This window comes from Vanessa atalanta, chromosome 20 (assembly GCF_905147765.1).
Source record: "Vanessa atalanta chromosome 20, ilVanAtal1.2, whole genome shotgun sequence".
Taxonomy (NCBI): Eukaryota; Metazoa; Arthropoda; class Insecta; order Lepidoptera; family Nymphalidae; genus Vanessa; species Vanessa atalanta.
In genome coordinates this window covers 9,310,714-9,324,634 of record NC_061890.1, presented here as the reverse complement: position 1 = coordinate 9,324,634, position 13,921 = coordinate 9,310,714, and the positions used below count along the sequence as shown (strand labels likewise).

General features: G+C 32.7%; 1 protein-coding gene across 2 annotated transcripts in view; it reads right to left on the bottom strand.

Moving 5' to 3' along the window:
• The window catches only part of LOC125071734 (nucleoporin 88), a 101,781-nt gene extending 88,262 nt beyond the window's left edge, over positions 1-13,519 (bottom strand). For both annotated transcript variants that reach the window (XM_047682085.1, XM_047682086.1), the window contains exon 1: positions 13,242-13,519. In XM_047682085.1, coding sequence (XP_047538041.1) covers positions 13,242-13,451 — 210 coding nt within the window. In that variant the 5' untranslated portion in view covers positions 13,452-13,519. The remainder of the gene's footprint in view (positions 1-13,241) is intronic.
• Between the last annotated feature and the right edge of the window lie 402 nt (positions 13,520-13,921).

Here is a 13,921-nt window from a genome sequence, read left to right as displayed (position 1 = left end):
TCCGCAACAAAAATCATTTTTGAAATATAGTGTTCGAGCTTTAATATGCTTAATCCCGTTACAAATCTCAGGCACTATTAGTTCGAGATTAAATTGTAGCCGAAGTGTATTCTATAATAGGATACAAATTTACAATTTGGATTCAAATAACGTAGTTACTATTGAAACACAGTAAATAAATAATGTTAATGAATATGTTACTTTTGGGCAATTTCTTTAAACCTATATCTCGTCTCTGTCACGCCCAAAGAAGGGTAACTAAGAGAATTTCCAACACAATATTAACATAAAATCCGAAGGCACACGTCGGTCGCCCATAAATTACTCATTTATAAGCATCACAAAAACCAGTCCGTACAATATTTACCATTGAACCAAAAACCGCTTCTTGCCGTTTCCTTTGTTGAATATGAAATAAAACATAACGCCCGGAGGGACACCTGCCAACCATAGGGTCACAGTAACATATATTAATAACACGTTAATTTATTAACAAGTACTGTTTATCCAGGGATTAACTGAGAATAGTTTTAGTTGAACAACAAAGGGCCCAAAGGGTTCAAAGCGAATTTCTTGCCGACATATTTACCTTAGGTGGAGGTGATAGTAATTTTACGCGAGAAAGGTCAGAGTTTTGCTTTTGAACAAACAATGTTCTCGGTGAGGCACGGCGACGAAGTGACCCTCGCATTAAACGTAAGGAGGTACACTATTATAAACTTTAACGACTGTTTAATAGAGATTAATTATGGATATACCTTTTTATATGGACTGTACTGAGTCTGGTGACATTGGGTGGGTTAGAATTAACAAACTATAACTAATAATTTGCAAACATTAGATTAATGATAAATTATAGTTGTTGTATTTAATTTATTTGTTAAATATTATATTATAAAATATTTATCTTACAGATGGTCATGGAGTACTATTTTTTAAAAGTCAACAATTAGGTATCTTTCAAATATAGAGCAATCTATATCAATTGCACGCTGTCATTTTTGGCAAATATTATCTTTGCTGTTAGTACCCATCATCATTATGTCTCTAGGTGGCAAAAGCAAAATCATTAGAATTATAATTAAAATTGGCTATACCATAAGTATAAGAAGTTAGATTACTTGCCGAATCAGAAAGCATAAATAAAAGCATTTCGAGAACAGTTAGAACTCCGTATCCAGAAACCAGATAAAAAGAAAGTAATGAGCCAACGAACATTTTAAGACTGCTCTATAGAGCATGATTTATTAACACTGGTACTAAATAAACACAATGAGTAAATAAAGAAAGGTACCAAGGAATTATAATTAACTATGCAATTCACACACGTAACACTGAGAAAGACGAATAAGCATCGAATCCACATTTCTAACGGAACGCAAACAGTTGGAGATCACACAAAAGACGGTCCGAAACCGAAGCCATGAATCATTAATGAACCACCGGCCACATCTATTGTTCAACTATTTAACAACCACTATAGTCGGGGATCGCGTACCATGGGCGACATAGTCGATGACGATACTCGTTTTGTATTGAACCAGGTCAAATTTCGATGGTCAATCTATTAATATTGAAAAATGTTACATCTTAATTTGTGGCGTTTAACTCTGTTATATCCGTGAAAATGGATGGAACGATTGTTGGATCTGTTTCGAAAATAGGTTATTATTTTAAGTAGTTGTTTTGTTTTTTGACACTAATTCTCGGTAGTTTATACATTCCAATCTTGCGATAAAACTTAACGGTACCAAGCTGCCCACAAAAGTCTATTGATAAGAAACAAAAGAATGATCAATTTAATTCATTATGATTCCCACAAATTCTTAGTATTCTCGTAATTTCTTAATTCTATTATAAATTAAAAAAATCAGTATCATAAAGTTTCCGATAATTTCGAAAAGTTTGACTGTAAGAATTGAACTCAGCCGTTAGTTATGTTTCTCATTGTAACAAATTCAAGTTTTACAATTGTGTAGAAAGTAATGTTGAATGAACTCTTTGTTGTAGCCACACTGGTCGAGGAGTGCAAATAAAACTATTGTAGCAACCGCCACTGGAGGTAATTAATGTGAATTATAAAGGCATCGGGCGCCGAATACGAAAATACTTACCATGTATCTGAATTCAAGGGAATTAAAAAAAACCAACAGAAAAACTTTAAATCGTTATTCATCGAATGTTTAGTTAAATATTGTTTTTTTATCTCTATCATCATTGATTTAATATTCGAAATAAGTATAATTGATACATTATTGTTTAATTTATCACCCATAAAGCATCCTTATAATAAGTACTTAACGATAAAAACAATTCTTTCGTCTAAATTTACGATTTATTTTAGTAATAATAAGAATGCTATCGATAATAATAAGGCTCAATTGCAAAACCCAGCTGCTTGACGTCTTAAAAACTTTTCAAGGTAATTAAAACCGCCATAGAAATAACTTTAGAGGTACCTTACATAACTCATGCATATCAAGGGAAACTTCCATAAGAACGTTCAAGGAACTCCCTTTCGCGATTCTAGCGCACGGCTTCGAAAATTTTCGACTTCCGTCACAAAAAACAAAAAGAATCAGATTTCCGAGTGGGAGCCCTCCAGTTTCCTGTGAAGTGGCGTCATAATTATCCTTTAATGATTCGTTCGGAGCCTTCATCGGTGTGGCCCTGGTATTAATATTCCATGCATTGAATGAGCGTTCACATTTAGAGCAATACTTATATTAATCGCTGCTCTTGACAATTACAAATAATTGTCCTGAGACATAATTTGGTCTGAAGGGGTAAAATAAATATTAAGAGACTATATGTATACATATATTTGGCTAGATTATAGTTAAAATATTTATTTTTAAAAGTATATAAAATTAGTTAATTAGAAATTCCTGCATTTTATATGACGCAACTTAAGCATCTAACATAACCAGGAGAAAAAAATAAAAATTATATTTATCAAAAAAATAAAAATTTGAGGAATTATTTCGCAAATATAAAAGATAATATAAAATATTTAAAAAAATATTAATTTGTGTAACAACCAGTTATTTTCTAATGATTTCTCCTCCAGCATCCCAAGTCTGTACACAGCAAACGGAAGTGCGCTTTCGAGTCGATTGTTTCACGAGATTTTAATAACGGTGCAACGCAAAGAACAAGTCGACAGCCCATTGTTGACTTCAAGATGCCATGGAGGTTTCACTCCGAATAATTCCAATTTGATTTTATCAAGATTCATGGCCTCCGGCAACAGTCTCTGCTAGTCATCGTTATGGAAAATACACTAAGTTTTAATTGTGCCTCATCAACAATTTTATCTTAAATATCGTAAGAAAGAAATAGTTTTAAAATTTACAAACTTTTTTTAGATTATATTTTTATACTATACCTAAAGTAGCATAGTATATATATTTCACGTATATTTGAATAAATAGGTAATGGAAATGGCATAAAATCAAATTACTAAACTATTAAAATTCCTGGCATTAATGGGGGATCCTTAACCTTTAGGATCATTTAGTCCCTTTGTCCTCTAACCTGAATCTTAGTTTACTGCCAATAAATAACGTCATTACCTGTTCAAGGGACACCGTAAAGCATCTTGAGGAACAATACGCAAATGTAGGATGCCGTTAAAGGTGTATAAAGTGTACCACATATTAAAATATGATTCTTACGAGGGTTCATAATTTGATAATAAAGTCGTATTAATCGAACTATAGCCTTTTAGAACAATCAAAAATTTGACGATGTAAATTGTCCATTTTATACTTTGCATTACACTGTTAACCATGAACATATTTATTTTACAAGAAATCTTGTCAAAGCTGACTTTAGTAGGAACAAAAATACAAAAACTAGTGTTTATGCCACAAACTGCTTACTGAAGATCAAATTAATTACTGTCGTTATAAGTGGAATGTTTTTATGACAATATTATATTTTTTCAAATATAAAAATTATTTCAAATTTAATAAGCGTGAAATGATGAGCGTTATTTTACACGAAACACACCAGAATAAATGAATTCAAAATATATTTCTAAGCTCTCTGTTCCCTTGTTCATAAAATCGCATGTTTACATAACTTTTTGTAGTTACATATATCGAAGCGAGGGAAAACAATGACGATATCTCCCAATGAAACATATTTTTTTCTTCACAGGCAGCGGGGGCAATTATCCACATCTCGGACACAACAGCGCAGACGTCCTCGACTCACAATGGCTACCACTCGAGGTCTTGCTGTAACGAATCCACTACTCTACTACCTACTATCAACCAGTCCCTTTCGCGAAACTGGAGCGAGATTGTTTGTGCGACACCCCTACCAGTTAATGATGTATGGGAGGGGGGGCGTTCATTAAATGCTGTTTGTCGACGCCCTTTTTTTTAAATTTCAGCCTCTTTTCTTGGAATATATTTTCTGTGAATGCTGTTGATTAGTATACGAAGTACTACACCCCAAAGGGCATGTTGCTCAAGGTAAATCTAATTTTGTACCTTCTTGCTTATCAGGCAAATAGCGTCTGTGATTTTTTTACGCTAATGACTTGAATTACTTTCATTCAATACCTGTGATGTTATATTCACGACATTTTTTGAACAAAAAGAAATCAAAGAGGCCCGAATGATCGAGATTGTATATCTTTAAAATAGATTTTATTTTTTCCTCTTATCAAAATAATATAAGGGCGACAACTACGACAACACTACACGGCTCTTATAACCTGTATCCCATACAATTCATCACTCTCAATTGTTCGCCCCGACCCGTGCCCTGATCATTATTTAAAATATAGATGAGTGTTTTCTTTTCGATAATCGAGACCGTGATTGAGGGTTGAATACAATAGAGCCTTCTTTGAAAGCGTCGCCAGTAGCTTGGGGCCCGAAGGACCAGTCTCGCTTATTTGTATTAGTAAATTGAAGGTACACTGTCCACGCTATCGAGGTCTCCGTCATATCGCTTCACGTTCCCTCTCCGGTTACATTTTTAAAAGCGGTGGGCGGAATGGGGGATCAATTAAGCTGGTCTTTGTGAACATTCTATCGGCGCGCAATGAAAAGAGTTGTGATTTTCTTTGATATGCGGAGACGCGGTTTGCCGAGTGAGAAATCAAAGGGCGCCATCGTGATGCATGACGGGTTTTATTAAGATTTAATGCCGCCAACGACACTCGGAGGCGGGAAAAGAACGAGTCTCAAGTATTCGATGTACGTATTACATGACGCCATTTTGTTTTTGTATGTACAAGTGCAGACATTAGAGTGCTAAATTCTTAATGAGCTTAACTAAATAATTTTGTTATAATATCTGTTTATGTGACGTCAGTTTACTTAGAACTCAATATATTTCGATTGCTGAATTCGTTCTCCCGTTTAAAACCGTCTTTGATATAAGCTTTCAGACATCAATGAAAGACAGGCGTCTAATTCAGGTATCTCTATTTAGTGTAATCCTAAGACTGTAAAACGCCTTTCTCAATCACAGTACAGGTTTCATGAAAACGTTACTAGCACTATCTGCGATCATCGGCTTAACATGCTCAGTTAATGAACACCCGTGGGCTTACATATTCGCTAGCCGTACGGGCTATAGCAAGGGGGTTGGGAGGCACCCATCCCATCTTAGCTTTAAGCTGGTTCACACTCGCCGTCTAGATTTATGGATCGAAATAAATTGCTTGAGAAAAATGTTGACGAAGATTATCAGGATAAAAGAATTTCTAATAAGATACTTTAATTTGATGCCGTCGTAAATTTGAATATATGTAATCAAATTTGCTGCTTTATATACTTACTTAGATTACAAACATCAAAGGTTACATTAATATAATCATATATAAAATGACGTCATTCAATTCGAAATCTAAGTAATTCTCAACAACATATTGCTAGTTATCGCATTCATTCATTTTTTTTGCAAATTTGCAAAGACATGATACGGCATCTTTCGTATGGTATGCGTTTCTTTTATTTCATAATAAATACTATAAATAAGTATCATACAATTTTCGTTGTCACGTATATTATAGTATATAGATGAAACGTTTCAAGTACTAAAATCTCTTGTAATCTTCGCTAGCCGTTAAGACCAAGGAAAACCATGTACATGTACTCAAGGCTTTAAGGAAACCTGTTAAGTATCCACGCTTGCTAAGTAATTTATCCATCTATCGGCGAATACCCTGGGCACCTACTAATAACTTATGACGTTAGCAATGTGTAGTTAATACGGGCAGTTCCTTACAAGTTGGGATAATATATTGTCTTGGAGATAATTGTTTCTCCTCGCGAATTGTTATTAAGGCGATTGTTATAAAATAATGTGTGTTTATATTTATAATAGGCTGGACTTTTTACTGTAGTAAATTTCCTATCCAATCAAAGACTAGGTCTTAAACATCAATCTAAAACAAAAGCTATATTATTCTTAACAATTTTCTAAAAACAATAGATAAGTAATTTATAATTAATTGAAAATATATTTTTTTAAGTAACAACATGGAAAATAAACCAAAACTCACTCACGTTAAATATGGCTCAATTCATCCTAAATTCACGTTACAAAACCCATCGAAACTATTAACCGTATTTGATTAAATCACTAAAGTACACCTCACACCATACTATCGAGACATTATTAATTAAAATCCTCAAGGAAGCCCGCACCTGTCCCAAGGCGAAGCAATCGGGTAAGACAAAGAAAGGACCAATTCGCCTCGAGCTAGCAAATCCTTATGAGGGTAGTCCCTAATCCGGCCACGAAGGACCATGTATCGATACACAATACATATATTTGTATTAAGATCACGTGCAAAAACGTTTACATGATGCAAATCAGATAAGGCTCATTTGAAAACCAACAAGTGATAGATAACGTGCAATACAATCATTGCATTGTGGTTTTGTGAACCAAGATAGTGGTTTAAACGTGTGACTTTTTCCGTTTACCATAATTTTTATGTGCCTAATTTGTGTTTAATAACTCATCTAATGCTGAATGAAGGACTATGTCATGAGGAAACCTGCTTGTGTCCAATGAAAGTCTGTTACGTGTGTAACCTCGAACTCGCATTGCTTCAGCGTGGTGGAATAAGCTATCAAATTAAAGGGACAGGACTTCTTAACCCAGCAGTGAGACATTTAGAGGCTGTTACTTTTTCTTTGCTTTGATGAATTATAAAAATAAGATGTGAATAAAAAACATGATTACAATAATATTATGTTTAAAAAAAGTTAATACAATTTCATAATAGAATAGGTTATTCTCTCCAAAAAATAATTGCTCAGTAATTTACCAGACTGAATTACTGTTTAAGAGATTTGTAGCACTCTATCTACATCCCCCAAATACCAAAACTAACTCACTCCTTCCAACTCGCCAATTCGCAACGCCACAATAAATAAGCCTACAATCGGAACAAATGGACAACCGGCAAATTAAACCCCACGGTGCTGCATTTCGATTCTCATACATCAGGCACATCGATCTAACACGTCTGAACAAAGGCCTTAGCGAAACGTTCGCTAACACGCGATCGTCTTACTTCCTAACGAAAAATTCAATGTCCGAATTTGGATTCACGCACTTCGAGCTTTAGGTTTAAAATTGATTGTAACATTTGACACAGGACACAGTGGCCCAATTAACACCGTTCGGATAATTGGATAATAGACCAAATTTTGTTTTATTATTTAAATTTAGTGTAATCTTTTCATTTGTCCTTTACCTCAGATCAGATCAGAAGTCCAGATATCAAATTAAAAGAGACATCGCTACTGCCAAAACTGTACAACACATTCATTACATTACAACTATATTTTAATAAAATCATTCTCACATTTATTTTAATGTACTAAGTTCGTTAGTATAGTATCAAGTTACAGTTCGGTGTATATAAAGGTCCGCCTTAATGCGGCCCGACCGAAAACAAAACAATCCGATGCTCACCTCCTCGCGTCCGGTTCCGTACAGTAAATTTACATTCCCCACCATCTATCCCAGAAGTCCATCCGGACTGGCAATAAAACGATCTTAAGGAACGGAGGAAAACGTCTTAGCGCTCTTTGTTAAGGGAGGGCGGCGATCACTCGTTTCCGCTTTAATGATGTTAAGAGTTTAGACGTTGGTATTATTTGAGGATTATTTGGGACTGATATAGAACCATGCCTATGAAGTCTGAGTTAGTTATATTTTATATTTGTAGAAGTGTTTATTGTTGAAAGTTTAGAATATCTATTATATTATTAAGTTTATAAGATGTTATAAAGTTTGCTTTCATTATAAGAATAAAAATCTTAAAAATACTTTTTACAAAATATCGTAAAAAGTAATATATATTCAAAAATATACATACATATATATGAGAGATATAAACCACTTATACGCTCACGACATTTATGAATCCTTTGACATAAGAAATAATAAGAATATAAGATATATTTTCTGTATTTATATTATTTAGTGAGAATCGCCATTACCCTTAAAATTATACCAAAATCTCCTCAAGATATACGCTGAAGGGAACCTGTTCGTCTGCATGTTTATAGGTTGATGCTATCTCGTAATTGTGACAATATTTGGTTTGGCCTCTTAAGGAGTCAAGGTAAATTGTGGAGCCATGAAGGCATGAACTTTAGCAGAAATCGGCTCCCTGATGGAGGCAATTTAGGTTAAATGACACAGAGTTATTTAGAGATATGGTCGTATATCTTTAGCCGAGTAAACAGCTCGAGTTGAGTTACCTTCCCTGTTTTAAATGAATGTACAAAAATAAAAAGAGCAAAGTAAGCATAGAATTGTCTTCTAAAAATACCATAGTACCAAATCACTAGGTTCAAATTAAAGTTTGTGAAATAATACCGGCCTATACGTCAGTTACGAAATTTTTTATTTCAGTGACACACAAATAATAGGAAATTTTTGCATAAGTATGTAAGTAACAATTCTGTAGAAAGTAATGAAATAAATTTTGGTCACTTTATGTTGAAAACACAACACCTTGTTTTTGCGGAGATGCAAATGAATAAATAATAAATAAACTATACTGTAAACTTTTCTACATAGCTAGTGACGTACCGTGCCTCAGATATCACTTCATCCGTATTAACAATACAATTTTTAAAAATAAACCTTGAAAAAAGTATTTAAATTTTAATTAATTCAAATAGTGTAATATATGCACGTCCATTTAATTCATTTCTCGAAGGTTGATAGTTGATTTCCTTTTTAAATTTCAATGATGTTAAAGTGACTACGCAAATCTATTTTTGACGAAAATTTATTAGGCCGACAATCAAACATATTTAGTCGAAAAATATCCAAATAAAACTTCGTCAAAATTTGGTTATATGTAACGACGAACAAGATACAAGTTTGACAATTAAACATGAAATTGAAGAAAACCCAGTTGTCGTAATGGCAAACGTTGAAAAGTTAAAGTTGAGATTAACAATTGGGTTGGTCGAGAGGTTATGTCGAGGCGAAGGGCAACTGTGCCCTTCGCCTCGATATAACCGGCGATAAATCTGTCTGGAATCACCTGACTGAGGAATAGACTAGTAAGTAAGTCTATATGTTATCTTATACATATACTTTTGAACTTTGCCGATTATTGAATATAAAGCCATTTTTTTAATTACTAATAAATTCATATAAATCTACGCAAGATGACAAAAAAGGGTGCACTTATATTTTTGATCTTCAATCATGATTAATCTATATATCTATCTATGATTTGATAATTTAAAATTTATTTAAATAATGTCCAGTTTCGGATCAGTTTTTCTTGTTAAAATTCGAATTCAAAATCGATAGTAAAATTACGATACAAAAGTGCTCGTCTCTAACAAGAATTACGCAGTAATTCCAGTGATTCTCTACATCTTGGTTCAAGTACTGGTCACTATAAATCGCCCTATGAGAAGTAGTGATTTAATCGGTAACCTCAGAGTCCCTCAGGAAACCTATTAAATCGTATGGTCAGAGGGTAATTAATTCGGCGGTAACGTTCCAAGTGAGATTAATGGCGGGCGCAGAAATTGACCTCTTTCCGATGTCCATTGTAACATGTTCATTGTTTTGTTTCGTTACGTGATTAGGGTAGAGTACTTCTGGGTTTATATTATTGGTCAGTATAAATTTCCTATTGGATCAAGATGGCCTCTTGGTTCGAACGCGTGACTATCTATCGAAGACTGTGTGTTGCACAGGCAAGCACTAAATTTTCACGTTTAGAACATTTGCTTTTTCAAATCTTTTCGTGCTTGGCGAAGGTAAACATGATCATCTGCGTAGGACTGATGAAAATCTTTCACGAGTGGATCAGTGTAAGCAATCCGCCTCGGAGCAAGGAGATATAATAAGCTGAGATTGAGTAAAATCATGATTTTTATCATGAGGAAAGTCCCGTGACATGTATGGAACACATTTCAAATAAACGAATAACATGACATATCTTTACGGGATCCAGGCTATACTTTGGATTCATCATAGTAAATGAAAATACCATATTAAATCAATAATAGGTTTTTTTCCTTATAATTGTTGTAGTTTAAGTAAATTAATTCCTAAATAGGACTTTGCGCGTCTGGAAATAAATTAAATTAGTATAAATAGAACAATTTATAAAAATATATAATTTAACGAATTTCGTACATTAGAGGCATTATATTTGGAACTACCCTCCCCCCTCCGCGGTGGGTTCCGCCCTCATAAATATTGGATAAAAGAAATATTCATGTCTAGTTGAGACAGGTTTTTCGATTGGTTGATTTTTATTTGCAACTCAGGTTGAGGTCATAATGTGAAATTTAATACTTTCATATTCTTTTAAATCCTTATTCAATTAATACTGATATTGTACACAAAAAAAATTAAAATGGAAGACTAGTGTGTTCAATGATACAAACTCATAAAGAGAGTACAATATTCATAAAATAATATTTAACTTGAGATTTATTGCTACATATTAAAATAATGCCATCTACAACGTAAAATAGCTGAGAACTTATAAGTACATAAAGTTTTAAGTAACTTTAGTTAGTCTTGACAGACAATGGATATTAATAAAATCTGTACAAATATTATATACTTATTCACGCTAAAACTGCTGAATCAATTTAGATGAAATTTTAGTGTAGTGATAGGTTGAGTCTCAAGGATATCGGATTTTCCCCTCGAGAGGATAAAATGGGGGTGATGGTTTGTGTGCCATAGGTAAAGTTGTATTAATTTCGCCCGAGAAAATCCAGAGGTTCAGCTAATACAATATAATAATAAGTTGGTATACCAGCTCCAATAATCTAATTGTTTTTTATCCATTTTGAAGAAAACCCAAGACAAACAGACTAATAAAGTTTTGTTAACCAATAAAAAGCTTTATATTAAGTAGGTAGGTCTTATTAAGTAATATTAAAATTTAATTGAAAGATTTTGATCAACAAATACAAATTGTTAAATATATAATATGAGCCGAGATGGCCCAGTGGTTAGAACGCATGCATCTTAACCGATGATTTCGGGTTCAAACCCAGGCAGGCACCACTGAAATTTCATGGGCTTAATTTGTGTTTATAATTCATCTCGTGCTCAGCGGTGAAGGAAAACATCGTGAGGAAACCTGCATGTGTCTAATTTCAACGAAATTCAGCCACATGTGTATTCCGCCAACCCGCATTGGAGCAGCGTGGTGGAATATGCTCCAAACCTTCTCCTCAAAGGGAGAGGAGGCCTTTATCCCAGCAGTGGGACATTTATGGGCTGCTAATGATAATGCTAATGATATAATAAAAAGATATATAAGACTATTTTATAATAGTGAAGATAGAGGTATAAATTGAATCATTTATTATTATTCGATATATATTAATATTATACATTGAGAATATAACACAGTTTTATTGATGGTATGAATCAGGGGCAAGATATTTGTTTCTATAACGGAACTTCTTAAATATTTTTAACTTCAACAAGTTATAAATTCAAATCTTATATTAAAAAAAATATAAATAAGGCATAGTGTCTATACACAGTTAAGTAGATGATAAAAAATTGTTGAGTTTGTATTTGTTGATTTACAGATTGCTCATGCTTACAAGATTTAGTATACGGTACTGATGAAAGAATACAGATGGCAAAAACAATTCAAAGTAAATTGCATTTGTTAATGAAAATTCCTGGTGAACATATGACAGTAAAGAATATGACAAATGATAATTTAGAACTAACAAAGTCTGTTATAAAAATAGTCTTAATAAACAAAGCATTTTAATTAATAAAAGCTGAGAGCCGAGACTGGTTTGTGAATCTGAACTAAAACATGACACCCAATCCAAGGATGCATGCGTCAGGGTTATGTGGTGGTGAAGGAACACATTACGTCATAGCCCATGTAACTACATCATTATTATTATTAGATTTATTTATAGTATTTTTTGTACAATGTAATGCTTTCTAAGTTTGCTGAAATCTTATGTCGAGTTATATTCTGCATTTACATTCTGAATGTGCAGTAGATTAAGACAAGTCACCATAGGATGACTATTTGAAAAGTGGTTTGAAGAGCCTACTTGAAGTTTGAGTCTATTATCATAACTATATTGTCTGAAAAAGTGCATTATCTTGCTTTGTATTTAATTAAATAATAGTTAAGGTTAGTTATTATGGTTATATTTCAAATATAATTTTTCTAAGAAGCAAAATGTTCGGAGGAATGTTGTATTCATATAAATTCATTACTTATTAATGTCTCATACAAATAAATTTGAAAGCTTTCGAGTAATATTTAGTTAAAATGATTCACTCTATTCTATTCAGTTTAGTTTATCGAGTTTTTAATTTGACATAATACATATGTTGAGTACCAAGCTACTAAATATTATTGGAATGAACTGAGTGACCTTTAACAAGTTTATTTTGTAAAGATTTTAAGTGCAATATTACAGACAGTACAAAAAAAATATAACAAAGCAATTGGAATTCGTGATTTGTTATCTTGACTTCTGTTAACTTTTTAACAGAATTGGTCTAATTACTTACACTGAGCACATATTGTCACGTATATTAGATTCGATTTTTCTTATTGCAATTTGTTTTTAAATATGATTAAATAAGTAAAGTAATCTGTTATTAACGCTTAACGTGCCCCTGACAGTTAACGTTACGATAACATAACCTCAAATATTACTAGTTCAAAACAAAGAACATAAAATTGAGTATGTATAAATATATTTTACCTGATATGGTATTTCTTCATCGTGATCTTCCAGACGTTTCAGATTAATACAAAACAGGCAGTTTTCTATAGAATTCCAAGCATACAGAACATCGTCCTTAAGAGCAAACAAATTACGCAATTTATCACCACTATCTTCTTTCAAACTTTCTTTAAGGTCTTTAAATAATTGATGATTTGCTAATTTCGTATCGTATAATCGACAATCCATCTTGAATTCAAAAAATTTCGATTTGTTTTGATGTTTTTAACCGCCGGTTTGACATTTACTACTTTGGCATTTAGTAGAATCGCGCTCATTTGCGTTCCGTTTTCACAACAAGAGTTACACAAATGCAATACTTTAAAAATATTATTAGAAAAATATATTGTTTAAATAAATAATAAAACAAATGGATAGTTGTTTGTTATTTTATTTACACGATAAACTTATTGTTTACCAAATATAATATTATTAAATAAATAATAAATAGTCGTATTTTATTATTTTGTCATTATACATTAAAATTGTACACAATTTATTATCTCCTCGTATAGGTTTTGTAAATTTATAGTTAAATTATAATTTGCCACCTTTAATTTTTTTTTTGTTGTAAAATATTTATAACGACGTCGGCACGGCACGGTTTGCGGTAGTTGATTATGGTTCTTGTACTGTGATATGAAATCTATTATAAAATA